This window comes from Phyllobates terribilis, unplaced genomic scaffold (assembly GCF_046119375.1).
Source record: "Phyllobates terribilis strain yellow unplaced genomic scaffold, ASM4611937v1 Scaffold_7__3_contigs__length_470593459, whole genome shotgun sequence".
In the NCBI taxonomy this organism is placed as follows: domain Eukaryota; kingdom Metazoa; phylum Chordata; class Amphibia; order Anura; family Dendrobatidae; genus Phyllobates; species Phyllobates terribilis.
Window position 1 is genome coordinate 44,802,398 of NW_027362767.1, and position 20,015 is coordinate 44,822,412.

Sequence of the window (20,015 nt, forward strand, 5' to 3'; positions counted from 1 at the left end):
GGGGGTCATTGGGTGCATCCGTAACATGCTCTTAACCCGTTCTACCCAATCCCACAGCATCATGTTGCCTCCGGTAAACTTTGGGAGATTATTCAACATGGCGCCCAGGGGTAGGCTAGCTGTTGGGGCTCTCGCGCTGGCCTGGTCTGCCATGCCTGCAACTGCGTCTGGGGACGACATCCTGCCGACTACGCCAAATGTTAAAAGGCTTGGGTTGCCGCGCACAGCACGCAGAGAGTATGGCAGAGGTTTAATTCAAGATTTGGTTTCTCCACGCAGGGAGTGTAAATTTAAGTAACACAACAATAAAACAGTAAAATCGGACAATAAACGATTGTGGTTTAACTATAACACGGAAAGGATGAACAATACGGCGCAGTCCCAAAAGTTCAGGCTGAATAAGAGAAGGTAGATTACTGGAGACTTGCACTTATCTGTCCTTTAGCGATAACTACGTCCGTCTTCAGACTCTCACTCCTGAGGGTGTCCGTCTTCTGGTGGCAGTGGGTGGTCTCGGGTCTCACCCACTGGGCCCCCAGTCATTTTGACCACACGGCAGCGGTCACGACTCCTTTAAGAGCCGTAGCAAGCTCCTCCGGCGTACAACAAACTGCGTTAGGATCACTAATCCCGGGTGCGTCCTCACCCGTAGGTCACCATCAGATGTCTGGAAAACTGTGGTGATGCAGGTAACTGAACGACCACTTTCTGTAGGCCTGGTACAGACCGCACGCCCCTTGTTTTGCGGCAAGCTGTGTCACCCGTTCGTCCGTCACCGCAGACAGGTCAGCACGTCTCTATTTCATTGAGGACTGGGCAGCACGTCTCACTCTCGTTGTCGGCAGGTCAGACTGTTTCTCCCCAACTGCCGGTCTGCTCTCCACAACCAACTGTCTCTTTCGCGCGAGCCCAGACACCTGACTTCCTCTCTTCTGTCCCTCTCCTCTGTCCCCCAGCACTGTCCAGGAAGTCCCCCGTGCACTCTTAATCCCGTCCCCTGACACACTGGGCAGGACCCTGGCAGTTCCGACGCTGGACCTCTGCACCTGACCCTAGGCAAGTGTTCCTTCTTACAGAGATATGGTGCCCAGTCTATATATCCACCTACTCTCCGTTTGATCTAAGATCCTCCCCAAATCACCTCCCCTGGGGCCCAAAGTGACCTGATCAATGGCTTTAATCACTAAACCCTCTGTTTTGCAGTCATGATATTCCTTGAAATGTCATTGGGTAGGGGCATTAGTTAAGGAGCCGGTTAAGCTGTAGTGGTTGACGCCCCCTGGAAGAAGCGTGGCGAAACGGAGTCGTCGGGGTGCAGCATCAGGAGCAGTGGGTTACCTTCTCTCTCCTCTGGCTGTAAGTAGTCATTACCATGACATCTGCTGGGGATATAGCGATTAGGTCTTTGGTATATATATTTTTCTCATGCAGCTCACTATGAAGATCAGACAGTAACATTTAGACCTCTAGTAATTACTGTGGATACTGACATTGTTTAAGGCATGTGCACTTTATGTTCCTTGTTCACTATACAGAGGCAGCACATAACCACACACACTTTTTTGTTGCACTTTTCAAAACTGGGGAATGGCGTGAAAATGTATTTATTTCTTTTTGCAATATGTGACTTTTCAGAGCTCAGTTGAAGCCAAAATTGGGAAAAAATGATGAATAAATGTGTGTCAGTGTTTCTACAGCTAGGAATAATGATATGGCTACATCAGCAGCAACGTCTGAACAGATCACAGAGGCAGCGGTTATTTTTTTGCACGGACACTGGATAAATGTCCCTTTTAATTATAGACTGTCCGGGAAGTTACGAATTTCTTGACTAGTTTGCAATGTTATTAATTTACACAAATGGGGACGAGCAGTACAGGATAAACCGGTCCTGAAAATCAGGAGTGTAGAGCGAGAGCTGAAATCTTCATTTGCATATAGTTTCCATAAGGGATGGAGAAAATGAAGAAACCACAGAGAACATCAATAGTGTGAAAATAACAATGTACAAAAAGAGAGCAAGTTGGTCCAAATTTATCAAAATGGAACATTACTTGATTAATTTGTAGCAAATCGCGACATTCTACATTTTCTTATGTACTTTACACCATCTCTTGGTTTTTGTACATGTACACCAGGATTTTTGCAATTACTAAAATTAGCCACCACGCCCCTCCTAATGCATGTCTTTGTTGCCGGACATAAAAAAAAATTATTGACGTCTATTCTAAATATTTTCCAATTTTTTGGCTGGTGAAACAGGGCCCCCTATAGTTCATTACATGCAGGAAATGTTTAAGGGGGTTGTCCGGTCCAAATCAATAAGTGACTGCAGACTTATGAATCCCCCCAGAGTACGCACTGTGCACAGCGGGGATTCACTGGTTTCTGATCTTCCGGGACCGGAGGATATGTATGTGTTATACCCCTTTAAGGTTCAAAAAGGACAAAAAGTGGACTAAGGCCATGTTCACACATTCAGTATTTGGTCAGTATTTTACATCAGTAATTGTCAGACAAAACTAGGAGTGGGTGAAAAATACAGAAGTGGTGACGTGTTTCTATTATACTTTTACTCTGATTGTTCCACTCCTGGTTTTGGTTTACTAAGGCCTGTTTCACAGGTCCTGATATTTCTGGTACTGGAGAAAAACAGTACTGGAGATATCCGTGTCTGTGTCTACTTGTGTGGCAACCGTGTTCCGCATCAGCATGACACGTACCGGCACCTGGGAATCAGCGGTACAGTTAGTGCTGTTCCCAAGCGTCGGGTGCTGAAGGAATCACTCATCATTGTCCCCTACTTGCGCTGCGATCAGCGCTAGCAAGGGACAATGTTGAGAGTAGTATTCACCACCCGATGTCTCCAAAACCTGTAAAGATAAGAATAAAATAAAAAAATCATTATACTCACCTGGCTTAAGGAAGCAGCACACGCTGAGGAGCAGAGGAGAATGACTCGCTGCAGCGAGCGGCGCCTGACCTGCGCTGAGCTTAGTGAGGGGTGTCCTGTCACTGAGGGAGCTCAGCGCAGGTTGTAAATACATTGGATACAAATATGTTTATAAAATACTCAAAACACAGCAAAAACATACCTCTAAATACAAAGAATAAAGAAATAATATAAAACACAAACTTCCATTGTCAACCCAAACTATAGATCAAAAATATGTTGACAAGTGGCCGACTTGTTCATTTATGTGAATGGGGCTGTTTCTGTGGCAAACAACTGGATGTCTGTAAACTCTATTGAGGAGAAAGGGACAGTTGCAGAAACTTCTGCCACAATTTGCCATGTGTAAGCATTCCCCCAAAACAACCAAAAGTGACTTTAATTTAGTGTGATGTTTCTCTATTATAAATAAAAGTGCAATGCAAATACAAAAAACTATTCAAATGCTATCTTGAAAATTGGACAGTCTAAGGGATTTTGGTAAGAGTGTAATCTGATAAAATATTGGATCATAGTTGGATCACTGTTAGTCTATGGGGCTGCACACGTCAGATTTTTTTTCTCCGACAGAGTCTGTCCTAGGAAAAAATCGCAGCATGTCCGATTTGCATCCAATATTTGGATTGCACTCAGCCATGCAAGTCTAGGAGTCCGTGGAAAAAATCGGACTACACTTGGAAGACAATGTTGTATCGGCATAGTGAGATTCGCCTTGTAGTCCCAGATTTAGGGTAAAGACTTGTAGCAGCCACCGTTCTGCCGGGATGATGTTGGTCATTTTTTTGCATGTAAAACTTCTTCTTACCTGCCAAAGCGGCATGGATATTAGAAGCATGTTATGTAAAACTATAAGTTGTCGTACTTTTTTCCCTATCAGTGTCCACAACATATGTTTTACCCTAAGGGCTCATGAAGATGTCCATGTATCTCGGTCTGATCACAGACCACAATGCACAGTATATCCGCAGGTCTCCTGACTCGAACTTGACAGCCTCATAGGCATTTATGACGCTGTCGAGTTCAGGTTGTGTGACCCGCAGACAGACCATGCATTGTGGTCCATGCTCAAATCGAGGTCCACCGTTGTCTGCATGACACCTAAGGATTCATGCGACATGTTGTGGTCATGTTGCACCTTGTCCTGCAATTCTTCTGAAATTGCAACAAACTGTTTGGTTAAAAAAAAAAAAAAACTCAAATAAAAAAATAAAAAAGATTATGTGTTTTCAGCCATATGTCTAAAATTGTTAAAAAAAAAAAAAGGTCTGTTACGAAGTATCTGGTCATTAAAGAGTTAACATACCATACTCTTTAACGACCAGATACCTCATCATTTTTAAAAATTTTAGATATATGTCTGGAAACGTATACATTTATTTATTTATTTATTTTTACCAAAACTGTCTAACATTCAAAAGTAAACTTGGACCTCATTCAGACGTCAGTGATTATTCTTGTGTTCAAAGAATGGAGCCATTTTCTTCAGCATTTGGTCAGTGTTTTATTAGTGATTTTTTTTCATATACTAAAAAAAATAAAATAATAATAATAATTGCAAAGCTTCTCCTACACATTACAGTGTTAAAAATGCCACAGACTTAGAGTGAAGCTGCAGTGTAAAGCAGGTATAACACTTGGTATCCGCTTCTTGCTGGCAGACGATGGAAGCCTTTATTGTTTGCGATCTAATACTTGTCACAGCTGAGGTTTTGTTTCCGTTCTATCCAGTATGTAAAAAAAAAAAAAATCCCACAGACTTAAATGGTTGATTTTGATCCCTGACTCGAACCTAAAGGACTTTTTTGCCAAAACATGCTCCCAAAAAAAAAACCCCACTGACATGAGCGGCCCCGTAGACTATAATGGGTATGTGTTTTATCCACACAAAAAAAAAAAGAAAAAAGAAAAGAAGACGTATGTGGAAAACAGAAGTCTGATTGAGGCTTTATTCAAAGTTGTTTGTTTATTTATTTTTTTAACCAAAAACTTTTAAGCATAAATGTAGCAACCGGTTTAGTGTTTGTGGAGCTGCGCAGTGTTGTCTCCATGATCCTGAGAGCCTTTCCCCTTCCACTACACGGAGATCCACTAGAGGGTGTGGGCTGTGACTCATATTTTCAGCCTTTGAACCTGGGCTGGGTGATGAGAGCAGCTTCCTCTTCCTGGGAGGATCCACTCAACTTTCTCTGTGCGCTCAGACTCTGCTGCAGACCACAGGAGACCCTGCTAGTCCTACAGGTATTCTGTCCTCTTGTTACATATCTGGTGATAATAGGATACAATGTATCCAGTCTATCACTGTGGATACATGGAGGCTTCTGCCTTATGTAACATTAGTGATATTTCTGTATCTAGATACCTTATATAACTATGCCAGACTTGGGCACTGCTTACATTTTGGTGTCCCCCCATTTGGTTGCCAATGTCTACTGAAATCGGACAGCGATAGCAGTTTACGTAAAGCGACTGCCAATAAAACAAGCTGTCTGATAACTTTTATACTTTAAGACTGTTCTGATTTACATTACAGATAATGTTAATAATCGTAACTTGTGACGTCTATATCTCTTGCTCTCTGTTATCAGCCAGAGTCTGACTTTTTTTCCTTAAAGCCAAGTGCACAATTTCCCTGATCATTTTTTTTTATATTCCCAAAAGACTTTAGGATCCCGAATGGGTGTAGTAATGGGCAGGAGTAAAATAGTTGTACTCTGTAGCTGTTGCAAAACTACAACTCCCACTATTGACAGCTGCAGGCGATCATGTTGCGTACGGTCTTTTTGCTGGGCTCCTCCTGCCAACAAAATAGTTGGTAGGTCGTAAGACAGTCTATGACCAGAATAGGCCTCCCGCTTCTTAATAGATGCTGGGAGTTGTAGTTTTGCAACAGCAGGAGGGCTATGGATTGGAAAGCCACTGTTTTTTGCCTAGAGGTATACTGGGTGTGATATCGCACTGCCATCTGCGATAATTACATCCATTTAATGGATCTTTAGATTGCCCCGCTTGTTGTGTATTACTGGGGTTGGAAAGGTTAAGGAATGCGGTGACTGCACCAGTTCGGAGCAGGTAGGTCTGGTAGAACCTGTCATAATTCAGAGTTTTTCGTCCAACAATACTTTACTTTTCTCTAGAGATAACGTAGCCGTCCCCTCCCTGCCATCTCTAGGTCAAAGACTGGAAAAGCCCTAGAAATGTAAACTTCCACTGAACTTTGTCCTGCCTCCTGCTGTGCTGGATCTATAAGATAAAGGGCGCAATTCATTAAAACGTTTACTCCAGTTTTCTGGTTTTAAAAAAAGTTCTAGCCTTTTCCACTGGGTCTTACTATAATAAATGTAATGTGGACGGCGCTTATTTAGAAATCTAATCTAATTTACACAATAACGTGGCCGAAATTATAGAAGAAATCTGCTCAGACTCATAGGCTTGTTCACACATTGCTTTTTTTGCCTTGGGGGGGGAAAAAAAGCAGCGTTTTACACTACCAGCACAGTGAATGAGACTTCTGAAATCTCAAGCACATGCTGATTATTTCTTTCCTTGCCGATTTTAACCTTTTAAGTGCTTTTTTTTTTTTTTTTTTTATCCCCAAATCTGCAGCATGTCAATTCTAGCAGCGTTCTTCACCCATTCAAATTAATAGGAAAAAAACAAAAGCAAAAACAAGCACATTTTACCCAGCGTTTTTCCTGCCAACACTTTGCTAAAAAAAAAAAATCTGTAAAAACTAAACCTGTGCACATACTGTGGCAAAAATCTCAGATTGTGGTGCATGGCCTGATTTGTAAATTATTTGTGAAGTACTGCAGCAGGGGAGTACATAGAAATCATGGGGCCCCATAGCAGAACTTCTAATTGCCCACCCCCCCCCCCACCCCCCCAAAAAAAAAAAAAAAAAAGAAAAAAAAAAATTTTAAATAATTGTCGGGGTCACAGAAGAGCAGATCTCACAATTTTCCGGCCTTTAGGCTGTGTGCCCACGATGCGTTTTTTAAGCGTTTCCGCAGAGGCAATTCCGCTGTAGAAACGCTTAAAAAAACGCTTGGTAGAAGGTCTGCCATGTTACCCAATGATAATCCCCATGTGCTGTGCACATGCTGTGGAAATTTCCGCTGCAGATTATCATTGCAGAAAAATCCACAGCACTACCAATTATTTTGCGGAAGTGCTGCGTTTTCGCCGCCATTGACTTGCATTGGAATGCATGACATCCGCATCACTGCATCTGTACATGCGGAATCCATGCGTTTCAATGTGCGGATGGTACCCGGGTGTGGAGGACAGGAGACTCTCCTCCAGACCCGGGTACCATAGAACCTGTAAAAAAAGAATAAAATAAATATTATACTTACCTTCTGATGGGCCCCCGGTGTCCTTGTCCTGACTTGCCGACAGATCGCGGTGGACTCAAGGACCTGCCATGACGTCATTTAGTCATGTGATGGGTCACGCGACCGCTGACATCGGCAGGTCCTTCTAGTCTACCGCGAGCTGCCGGCAAGCCAAGACAAGGACACCGGGGGCCATCAGAAGGTAAGTATGATATTTATTTTTTACCATTCATTCGGTCACACTATATAAATCTATGCCTGTTCCATGGATTTATATAGTGTGACCAAGTTGTCAAGCACTTTCCAAGTGATGCTAAAATCGCTTGGAAAGCGCTTGTCAACCCGCATGCGGAAATGTATGTGAAGAACGCTTCACATCCGCTTGTCCCTGGCAGGAAAAACGCATGTACAATCCGCATGTACAATCCACATGTGTTTTTTTTCTGCCAGGGAGATGCTGAAACGCTCAGGAAAAATCTGGAGCATTTCTGCATAGTGGGCACATAGCCTTACATAGTAATTTTCCTCTTGCTGAAGTCCCAGATTCCTCTTTCATTGCCTCCATAAAGTATGATAATAATAATAATCTTTATTTTTATATAGCGCCAACATATTCTGCAGCACTTTACAGACATCATCATCGCTGTCCCCATTGGGGCTCACAATCTAGATTCCTATCCTTATGTCTTTGGAGTGTGGGAGGAAACCGGAGAACCTGGAGGAAACCCACGCAAACACAGGGAGAACATACAAACTCCTTGCAGATAATGTCTTTAGTGGGATTTCAACCCAGGACCCCAGCGCTGTAAGGCTGCAGTGCTAACCACTGAGCTACCGTGCTGCCCTACAAACAAAAGTGCCCCCCAAACATAGTATGATACCCCATAGTGAATTTCTCCACATTAACGTCCACATGCACATTATAATGACCCTACTGTACCCCACCTCAACTCCCAATGCAAGTATGGTGATCCCAACACAGTATGATCCCCTAACTATGACCCCCCACACAGCCTTCCATGCAGTATAATGGGCCTACATACAGTATAATAGCCCACATTAGCCCTCCAAACAGTAAGATGGACACAAACCTTCACACTGTATAATTTCTTGTTTATAATGGCCCCACATAACCCTCCAAATATTATAATGCACCCCCTCCATGGTCCTCCACGCAATATAATGCACCCCCTCCATGGTCCTCCACGCAATATAATGCACCCCACCATGGTCCTCTACGCAATATAATGCACCCCACCATGGTCCTCTATATGTAATATAATGCACCCCACCATGGTCCTCCTATATGCAATATAATGCACCCCACCATGGTCCTCTATATGCAATATAATGCACCCCACCATGGCCCCCAAATGGGTATAGTGCGGCCCCCATAGGGCAAAATGCAGCCACAATCCTCCAGTAATATTGGCACCACATACTCACTGATTTAAAATGAAGTAAATACATACTTACCGCTCCTCGTTCCCCACTGCTTCAGTCTCGGCAGCGCGTCTCTCTCATCATCTCCACTGCCTGACCCAGTGGCGCGGTGAAGTGATGTCATCACTCCGCTGTGTCAGACGCAGAGGGGGAATGATGGGAGAAGGAATGTCACATGACGCTCCCTCCTCCATCATTGCCTTCAACTGTATTGGCATCTGCCGATAGTTGAATGCGGTGCTGGCTGTGCGGGGGGCCCGATGCAGGAGGGCAGGGCTGCCACCAGGAATTTCGGGGCCCCATACTGGCAACATTTTTGGGCCCCATTGAGACTCCGCCCAGGCTCTTCCCCAGCTCTGCCTCAGTCCCTTGAACCTTCTACAGTCCCACCTCCCACTCTTGGAAAAACTTTCTGCACCACGTCCTCACCAATCACACATTACCAGTTCCCGTCGAACACCAGATCGCATACATAGCTCCAGCTTTTGTTTTGGCCAAAAGAATTTTTTTAAGACGCCATCAGGACAAGGTAGACTCTTCTGGCCGGATCCTACTGTAACCTATTAAACATTTCTTAGAATACCCAATACTCTAAGTATATTTTGATTTATGGGAACGTGTCACATACATTTTTTTAAAATGACCAATAATGCCACATACAAAGGACAAATACCACCACACTATGACCATATTAAATATTACCACCACATAGTGACCGAATAATACCACATACAAGGGACAAATACCGCCACACCATGACCAGATCACATATTACCACCACATAGTGACCGAATACTACAATACTAGTCAATAAAAAAGAGAAAAAAAATTACTAATAATACCTTAAGTACCATTATACACAAGAGCACTGTACATAGTAAATAGTGTCAGTGTACAAGTAACACACTGACTCACCAGTGACCTCTCTAGTTGAAGTCCTTTATCTTCGCTTTTCCTCTTCATCCAGCACAGACCGCCATCACTTCTTCCAGCCAGGGCTCGTCTCTGCATAAAATAAGTTATCTAGAGCACCGCTTTTAGAGAACATTCTCCAATTTTTCCCCAACTTCTACACTACACCATATGAAGAAAAAAAGTGACATTCACAGTAACAGGACCCAGGGCCGTCGTTGGCACCCGGCGTACCCAGGCAAGTGCCGGGGCCCTGGACCATCGGGGGGGCCCACTCGTTATCGGGCCCGGGCGCTTACCCGGCATCTGTGCAGGACTGCCGGTGCTGTTCAAGCCCTGCTCTGCTTCATGCAGCAGTGTGCAGTCAGTGTGCTGCTGCTCCACCAATCAGGCCTAGTGCTGTCACTTTCCAGACATGGCCACGCGCTCTGTGGCTGTGTCTGGTATTAATGACATGCAGGGGCGACACTGCGCCTTTAATTGTGCTTGTGTGTCGCACCTGCCGCGTCATTACTACCAGGCACAGCGCGCAGCCATGTCTGGAAATTGACAACACTGGGCCTGATTAGTGGAGCAGCTGCACACTGACCGCACACTGCTGCTGCTGCATGAAGCAGAGCAGGGCTTGAACAGCACCGGCGGTCCTGCACAGATGCCGGGTAAGCGGCCGGGCCCTGACGGCGAATGGGCCCCCCTCATGGTCCAGGGCCATGTGACATGCCTGAGGCCCTGCACTGCCACATGACTGAGGAGCTGGATGGGACACAGGCCAGGGGGCAGGTGAGCGAGCTTCTCCAATCCCCATATAAAAAATATTTCTTAAGTGTGTGCACCTGTTTGATGTGAATGTCTGTGTATGACTGTGTATATATATTTATGTCTGTTTCATGTGTTTTTAAGAATGTGTTCAAATATGTATGTGTATGTATCTGCGTACTGTGTCTGTGTGCATGTCTGCATACATGAAGGATGAGGTGGCAGGCTGGGCCCTGTGTTGTGTGTGTGTGTGTGTGTGTGTATATATATATATATATAATTTCTCCGCTGTATCTGTGCATCATGAATCGTGGTATGTGCTAAAGGGGCCCACTGAGACCTTTGCCCAGGGCCCACAGAAACCTGGAGCTGGCCCTGACAGGACCCCCCACTGAAAACAGTGTAATCAAAAATAAAATGCATCACAGCAGTAATAATATCCTTTAATTAGCCCCTACAGTAATAATGTGCCACATCCTGCCCCCAATGTCTCTATGGTGTGGCTTTAAAAAAAAAACAAAAAGTTTCTTCTTACCGTGCCGCACTCCAGCGGCACCCGTCTCTGCCATCACAGGAAGCAAGATCGCTGAAGCATGACAGTGACATCGTATGCCAGCGACATGCGAGCTGACGTGAGCCACCGGCCTGTGATTGGCCAGCGGCTGTTAACTATTGCCATGTGCGAAGCTTCCCGCATGGCAATAGATTTAAAGTGAAACTTACCTAGTAAGTAGACCGGAAGAATGCTGGCGTTGGGGCCCGGTGAGCAGAAGAACGGGCCCCCTCTGCTCTCCGGGCCTCATACGCCAGTAAGGGTAGTAATGCCCTGATGGCGGCCCTGCAGGAGGAGGCCCGATGCGGGCACTGACATCGGTCCCCACCCCCCCCAGCTCACAGGCCCCATAGCAGTCGTGTGGCCTGCCGCCATTGGTGGGACACCACTGTATTGCAGAATATGTTGGTACTATAGAAATAAAATTATTATGGGCAGATGTGCCAAATTTTTTTGAATGGCCGTCCACTGGAAATCTCAGTCGCCTTGAAAACTTGTTGTATTTGTCTTTGGTAGTTCCACCTTACCTGTGCGTGAGTCCCACCCCTGGACAGGTTTAGTGGAGGGGCCCAGCAGTCAGAACCTGACAATATCCTATTTACAGCATGTGCTCAGTGGCTCTCCCTAGTGATGTAATTTGTACTTGCAATATTATTGTGACTTGAAATCAGCGGCTCCTATGGATTAAGTTGAACGTGTGGCGAACAGGACGGAAAGGAAAAATGTCATGTCTATTATAACCAAGAGGACAGACGCCCCTTCCTTCTTTCTGCAATGCTAAATCCCAATTTTCGGCTCGGCTGCACAGTGTGTGGCCTGTTTGTCTGCATGGAATAAATTACCAGCCTCATTTTTCCAAATCTTATAGTTCTGGGCTTTGCTTTTGGCATCCACTTTTTAATCACTCTTCTGAGCCCCTACCTATGGACTGAAGCTACAAGATGGTACAATGCATGACGCTGCTTAATAAAATCACTGTATATTAAAGGCTAAAAAAAAACCATGACTGCTTTCTTCCAAAAAACAGCACCACCCCTGTCTATAGGTTGGGTGTGGTACTGCAGTTCAGCTCCATTGGCGTGAATGAGGCCAGTCTGCAATACCACACACAACCAGTAGACATGGGTGGCTCTGTGTTGGGAAGAAAGCAGCAATGTTTTTCACATTTTGGACAAATCTTTAAATGCAGTCTTGTTTTGGTGGTAGTTTCCTTTTATTCTAGCCAAGTAATGCCTCCCATTCATTTCATGGGATGCAAGAAGATGACTAGTTTGGACACTATTATGTTAATTCACCCTGTGTAGAAACACCATGGACCCACAGCTTTTGCTCCTACCAGTGCTGGATAGATTGCAGTGCCCCCTATTGGTTGAGTAATTATAAAATGTTATCTATGGTCTGTTTAACCAACCAGTGGGTGTTGTTATATAGGGTGTCCATAGGGGAACATAGAGCTAAGGAAGTAGTGGTAGCTTGAAGCTTAGCACTGAGTGTAGGGGTCATTATTGGATTCTACAAAACTTCTTCCAGTGTCTTCTGTTACCGATGTCACTGCATTTATAATTAGGTCGCTCGTACAGACCTGAATATTTGACATTTTTACAGAACTACACCCAAACCTGTCATCGATTACTCCAAAGTTTGCAAACACCTTGTGAAAGAGGGTTGGGAGCTAATGGATACCGAGGACGGGCAGGAAGGAGGATTTTTAGCTCTATATGTACAAAGTAAAATATATTAGTAGTAAATGTATTTATATACAAAGTAAAATCGCAGAATAAAACTTTTCAGTGATATTTTATCTTTTTTCCCTGTGTTTTTCAGCACAATGTCTGGAACAGACGACTTTTCGGTAAGTGATGTAGCAGATACAGAAGTCTAGTCTTGTCTCTTAGTACAGGAGCTGCCATCGTTCTTGGCTTTCTAGACATTTATAGGCTTTATGACCGAACACCCCAAAATAAGTTTTTAGGTTTTATTCTAAAAGCAATTCCTTTTAAAATTTAGTTAGGGGTCTGGGAGTTGGTAGAGTCAGGGATGCCCTGAAGAAATGGTGGGCTAGTGTTTGGGTAATGGGCTATAAAAAAAGAAAAACAAAAAAATAAATCATTGAGAAGCACAGAAGTGATTGACTGCAGTGGTGTTGTACTTGGTGTTCGCTTTGTGTAACTCTTATGTCTTATTGCTCTCGATAGCTGGCGGATGCTTTATCGGACAATGCTGCTGCTGCTGCAAAATCTCAGAAAGTAAGCAACCCAATGAATAGTCAACAATCTGGTGGCTGGTCTGGATCAAACCCTTGGGGCGCAAATCCAAGTGCTCCTTCTGCCCCTGGTTTCTCGCCTTATGGACAAGGCCAAGGGGGTGGACCATATTCTAGTGGTGGATCTCAGCCATCTGCACCAACGCATCCATATCCATCTGGACCTCAACCAGGAGCCCCAACGCACCCATACTCATCTGGAGCACCCTCACAACCATATCCATCTGGACCTCAGCCTGGAGCACCATCACAACCGTATCCATCTGGACCACAGCCTGGAGCACCATCACAGCCATACCCATCTGGTCCTCAGCCGGGAGCACCAAGTGCACCTTCAGGCCCTGCTGGGCCTTACTCAGGCGCTGCACCTGGACAACAGCCTTCTGCACCATATTCTTCAGGACCTACTGGACCGTATCCAGGAGCTCCTGCTGGACAGCAACCAACTGCACCAAATGCACCTTTCTCTTCACAACCTACTGGCCCTTATGCAGGAGTGCCCACTGGGCCACAACAATATCCTAATGCACCTGGGCAATACCCCGCAGCTCAGTATCCCTCAGGGCCTGCTGGACCCTATTCCAATCCATCTGGAGCACCAAGTCAATCTTATCCAGGTGCTCCAGGACAAGGTCCCCCTGCAGGAGGACCTTATTCTTCTCCTTATGGTCAGTCAGGTCCTGCAGGTCCTGGACAGGGTGGATCTTGGGGTTCTAATCAATGGGGATCGCAGGGTGGCCAATATCCAACAAACCAAAATTTGCCATACCCAGCCTCCAATCAATTTCCAACTCCTGGTGCTGCATCATCTGCACCATGGGGTACTGTGCCTACTGGTCAGTGGGGGCCATCTGCACCATTTTCTGGAGCTCCTGGATCATATCCTAATCCCGGCTCGTATCCATGAAGCTGTCTGTTCCAGTGGCTGCCTCCAGACCCAGAAATCCATCTAGTGAGTATACTATCCTTAGGACATGGTGCTCCTTTTTGCAGGCTGATTGCTTATATCTAAATGTACATGTTATGGCTGGTTAGAATTGTATCCTCCTGTATACCGCACTGCACGGGACACCTCCTCTGTATACCGCACTGCACGGGACACCTCCTCTGTATACCGCACTGCACGGGACACCTCCTCTGTATACCGCACTGCACGGGACACCTCCTCTGTATACCGCACTGCACGGGACACCTCCTCTGTATACCGCACTGCACGGGACACCTCCTCTGTATACCGCACTGCACGGGACACCTCCTCTGTATACCGCACTGCACGGGACACCTCCTCTGTATACCGCACTGCACGGCACGAAAGCTGACAGATCCTCTATGATTTATGACCAAATCAAAGCTGTACATTCATCTGGTCATAAATCGGCTTAGAAGATGGTCTACAAGAGGAGTGCTAAGGGTTAAAGGGGTTGTCCGGCCTTAGGCTACAAGTCACTGTAGTCACTCTCTGTGACAGCAGACTTGTGAATCCTCACATCGCCTGCACTGCATTCTGTGAGGTTTCTTCAACGCTGGGAGCAGCGGGCACATGACATCAAGCATATGATTTACATACATGTGGTCACATGCCGACTAGATGGGTGCAGCCTCGCTCAGTACAAGTGATTTGAGTGAGGCCGGACAAGTCTAGTCGGAATGTGGCTGGAAGTATGCAAATCGCATACTTGTGGTCACATGACTGGCCGCTCCCGGCACCGGAGAATCCTCACAGCACACAAGGCCAGACAACCCGTTTAAGGTCTCGATCAGGCAAGCTCACTGGTATTTTATTTGGCATGCTATGTACCATGATACATGAAGGATGAAGAAGACACAGGCCAAAATTTTTAATGAAACTCTTATTACACAGATGCTTTTTTTCATCCAAAATGCATGCTTTTAGGTCAAAAGCAAAAATGTTCCTGAGTCCATGTCACTTAATACTTTTTTTTTTCTTTTTTTGATCTTTCTTAGATTTCCCTGTATTGAAGAAAATCTCTCCTGCCCCAAAATCCTAAATCAATGAAGGCCATGAATCACACTGCATCAGATCTGCTTCATCATTCTCCTGTGCCAAAATTTGGAAGTTGTGAACGCTCCTCTATATTCACATTATAAACATTGTTTCCGATTCATCAAGACTGGCCTTTAGCCCCGCCGGTCTGCATACAGAGTGTGCTTCAGTAAGCTGCGCCAAATTCCTTCATAGGTTTGTGCCTCTTATTTGCCGCATTTTTCAGCCGCCGTGCGTCCTCCTGACTAGCGTACATCTCTCGTCACTCAGGCCACTTTTGTGGAGTAAATTATTGTAAATTTGCCGCACCTCCCTGAATAAGATCTTCCTACTTTTTGAAAAAAAAAAAAAAAAAAAAAGTTGGCAGAACTGGCCAGGATTGTCGTAAAACTTCAAAAAGTGTAAAAAGTTTTACGACTTTTCGAACAGTTTTATTTGATGAATCGGGGCCACAGCTTCTCTTTTTCTACAGATACGAGGAATATATATTTGAATACAAAGATTCTTCTGAAGCTACTTTTTGTGATAGTGTTTTTTTTTTTGTATACTTTTTCTGTTTGCATATATATATATATATATATATATATATATATATATATATATATATATATATATATATATATATATAATGTGAATATTCTGATTGCTTAAAGGAGAATTCCCCCAAATTTTCAGATATTTAGTATTGGTGGGGGTCCAAAAACGTAATAAAAAAATAAAGCCTCCTATACGGGTTTTTTGATGCTGATGTCAAACTATAGACACCTCTAAGCAATATTGCCGGACTCCTTGCTCTCTAATGGAGGCTTGCTGAGTAATTTTTTTTTTTTTGGAACGAGTATGGGATTCCTGGTGGCTGATCGACACTGATTTTTGCTTCTTCCGCTTTTTTTTTTTAATCTTTAATTTCGGTATTCCCCTATAATTTTGGTCAAATGTTTTAATGTTTAAACAATTAAAACCCAGAAAAACAACATGATCTTCAGTAATAAATATCCACTGCAAATGATATACTTTTGCTTTAAATCTGTATTATTTGGAGAATAAGACTGAGTTTTCTCTCTAGAGGAAAGTTTACTTTGAACTATTCCTTTTTTGTTCGAGGGGGGCTAGAAGTAGGCAGACCACAGATTGTCCAGCTGCTGGGACCCCCAGGTATCTACAGTCTGCTGCAAAACCCAGAAGCGAGTGTTCAATTTCTCTACAGCGCCACCGCTGGGGAGATAAAGAATTACACAGTTTGCATTAAAACGGGCTGTCCGTGTAATGTTTTCTACTGGGCGATGGATGGGGGACCCTCCTTATACCTTATTATGACATTTGACAATCCTTTTGAATGATCCCTTTACAGATTCCATTCTCATTATTATTTTGTAATGGATGGAGGCCAATTAAAGGGATTTCTGTATTGCTGTAAAAAATAAAAAAAATGCTGATAGCTCATTAATCCTATTGGGAATTAATTGGGTTTGACCTGGGTTAATTAATACTCGTTCCAAAATTGAATCTGCGATAGGCATCGTAGCTCCTTCATAAACAGACACCATGAAACTGGTCTTAAAACAGCCTTAAAGGGACTGTCTGGGATGATAAGAAAGTAGTCCAATAACAAAACCTACACTAATATTGATCCCAAAGGGGGTTCTCTCATCTCTCTTCTGGAGCGCAGCGTTCCCCGGCCTCTCTGCTTCCTGGCGGAGGCGTGTGCTCCTGTTTGATTGACAGTTCAGACCAGCACACTCTTTGCACCGCCGGTCTGAACTGTATGCTCTCTGATGCTGCAGGCAGAGACAGCTTTTTTTCTGCAGCATCGGATGATGACAGACAATTGAAACTGGTCGGATGTAGAGGGAACAGTGCGCTCCGACCATCTCCAGAGCATCGCTCATGTAAGCACTGCTCAGCCACCGCTTGTAGACTGCAGCGGTGGCCGATAATCTAGGCACCAAGCAGTAAACAATTAAATTTAAAAATTCCTCCACTCTTGGATTTTTAATAGGAAGCACACTGCAATTTTAACCATTCAGACAATAACCCTTTAAATCCCCCACCTCGCCAGTTTTGCAGTGATGACATCATGTACATTTCTGACAATCGCTGACGTTGGCAGTCACAGAAGCAGAACGACAACGACCAATTATTTGTGACGTCATCAGTTCAAGACTGATTGGGATTTGTGCACACTGAGTCTGTTTGAGTTTTTGGAACAGAAACTGAGTGGAAATTGGTTTGATGCATAGCTCAGATTATAAGGTTATGTTTTGTTTTGCATCCTTTACATGATAGGGCTGCAATACCATGCACAGCCACACGGACAATAGTGGCGCTATTCTTTAAAAAAAAAAAATCTATTTTTTTGTTTGGTTGCAATGCATGGTATTATTCCTCCTACATAAGTCTATATAGATTTTATAGCATTTCACCAAAGATCTACTGTGGGTCACTGGCAGGTTCATATCTATCACAAACAGGTATTTATTGTGTGGTGTTAGAGAGGTTTACACATATTTTAATATTGCTGTGTATAACTAACCACGGGTGATTTATAGCTTGATAATATATATTTCTGAAATGTATTATTTTTTTTCTCTTTTATAATTGTTTTTGGGATAGTTTGTAGATTTGAGCAATTATAATGTATGCACTGTGTCTTATAATAACTGAGTAAAGACAATGCGCTGATGCAGTCTCGAGTATAGATCTATAAATAAAGGAACAAGACTCCTCCACGAGATTAGTCATGTCGTCATTTACAGGGATGAGAGTGGAATTAAAGGGCTTCTCCAGTACTTACACCTTAATGGCTTCTCTTTAGGATCGGCCATTGGTTCGGGTCCAACATATGCGACACTTGTCAATCGGCACAAAGACTGGACCCAGGAATAGAATATTTTTTATATTTGAGACAGGTGTCGGACCCCCACGATCTGATGTTGATGACCTTTATTAAGGATAGGTCACCAATATGTTCTTATACTTGGTGTGTGGTGTACCTAGCAGGAGAAGGGGAATCCATAGCAAAGGTGAAAATTGGAGCCTTTTCAGGTGCAGCTTACCCCAACCACTCTGCTAACCCCATCTGCGACAGAACGTCCTGCTGCTCCCTTCCCATTTTTGAATCCTGCACATTTTTCACTCCTGCTATCATTGCATTACCTGTCAAGTCTAAAGTCCTGTACAGGTGCCCACCACCCATTAATATGGGAAGAAGACCACCTGCTTCCACTAGAGGGCACTCATGCATTGAATAGGGTATGTGCATCACTGGTGGAAAAACAATTGGCCATAAATTTCCAATGTTGCAAAAAATCTCTTGGTCCCATTTTGGTCCAGTACTGTGGATGATTTCACATGGAAGTGTAATTTACTGTATCAAACCATCTGTGCACGTTTCTGGGATACATTTTCTGATTATAGATTGTTTGCAGCTTTTCAGATCCTGAGTGCAGAAGTCTGTAAAGTTTTCATTTGCTCTTAAAGGGACAGTACAGCTTGCTATTATGTCCCCAGGACAGCAGATAGTTGGACAACCTCTTAGACGTATTAGTTGTCTGACTTCGCTGTAAAAGCTACGTGGCTGTATAATTGGTGACACAGGGAGTGCCTTTTTCCTCCTAGGCATGGTAATAATTTATGTGACTGACAATGGTCCGATTTTCCTCACTCCACACATGCATGATCTAGTTACACGCTTCACTTTCAGGACCGGCTGTCGAGCCCATAAACAGGCGTCAATAAATGGCTGCAAAAAATCTGGCGTGTTGAATCCATTTTTTGGCTAGTTATTATGTGCTGTCCTGAAGGCTTGGGAACGGTCACCCTTGTCAAAATGTCTAAATTCTCATTTAACCCAACTAGATGGTGATTTTTTTTTTAAAGTGTATCATCTGACCTTACAGGTGTGGCGTCCAGCACTGAAGTGATCCTGGATCAGCAGGGGACGTGACCCAAACGCCCCACAGCACCCATGCTGCAAGGCAAAGCCCCTGCGGCTCCAGGTCACACCGCCCCACAGCACTAATGGCCGCCACAAGGCATCAACACCAAGTGAAAGGAGCTAAAATTAGTTTTGCTGCAATAGATCAATGTATGAGTTTTAGATGTGCAGACCATGTCTTTTTTATTTTTCTATAGTTCTGGCATTTGGACCAAGTGTTTTAATTTAGACACAGAGGGGTTCTGCCTGTTTTGCCTTTGTCTTTCTGTCTGAGACCATGTGGAAATTGAGTGTTTTTTTTTGTTCTTTTTTTAAAGCTTTTTTCCCACTTGGTGTTGGTGTGACCTGCAGAAGTGGGGGCTTTGCCTCGCAGAATGGGTGCCCCTGCTGATGCGGTATCACTTATGTGCTGCACTTTAAGGGTTCGCTCACACTGGCGTATAACACGGCCGAGTGATCTGATGTTTGGCCAATGTTCTACTATGGGGCAGTGCAGATCTGCGATTGTTTTCTCAAGCCGATTCGGCATGCTGCGAGTGGCTCCGATATTCGGATCACGCGCACCCATACAAGTCTGTGGGTGTATGTAAAACATCAGACTGCACTCGGATATTATCCGAGCACAGTCTGATGTTCACTCACAGAGACAATGGAGAAGATGGAGAAATTAAGTTCTCCATCTTCTCTCTTGTGCTGCGATTTTCTGATGCAAGAGGATCGGATCACACTCAGATGACACTCGAATCAAACTCTTACAGAGTTTGAGCCAAGTGTCGTCGGCATAATCGGCCCGATTCTCTTGCATGAGAGAATATATGTCAGTGTGAGCGAACCCTTAAGAGGAGAGACCCATTAAGAT

General features: G+C 44.2%; 1 protein-coding gene across 1 annotated transcript; it reads left to right on the plus strand.

Annotated features, from left to right (window-relative positions):
- The first annotated feature begins 5,066 nt into the window (after nt 1-5,066).
- On the plus strand, nt 5,067-17,953 carry MAPK1IP1L (mitogen-activated protein kinase 1 interacting protein 1 like). Its single transcript, XM_073638475.1, has 4 exons — nt 5,067-5,191; nt 12,776-12,803; nt 13,147-14,166; nt 15,180-17,953. The coding sequence occupies exons 2-3, from the start codon at nt 12,780-12,782 to the stop codon at nt 14,119-14,121; spliced, it is 999 nt and encodes a 332-aa protein (XP_073494576.1). The 5' UTR covers nt 5,067-5,191; nt 12,776-12,779; the 3' UTR covers nt 14,122-14,166; nt 15,180-17,953.
- The last annotated feature ends 2,062 nt before the right edge of the window (nt 17,954-20,015 follow it).

Bases quoted from the DNA above. Each gene is read 5' to 3' on its own strand.
- MAPK1IP1L (XM_073638475.1), top strand. From the start codon at position 12,780: ATGTCTGGAACAGACGACTTTTCG. The intron at 12,804-13,146 runs GTAAGTGATGTA...TGCTCTCGATAG, and splicing joins CTGGAACAGACGACTTTTCG to CTGGCGGATGCTTTATCGGA.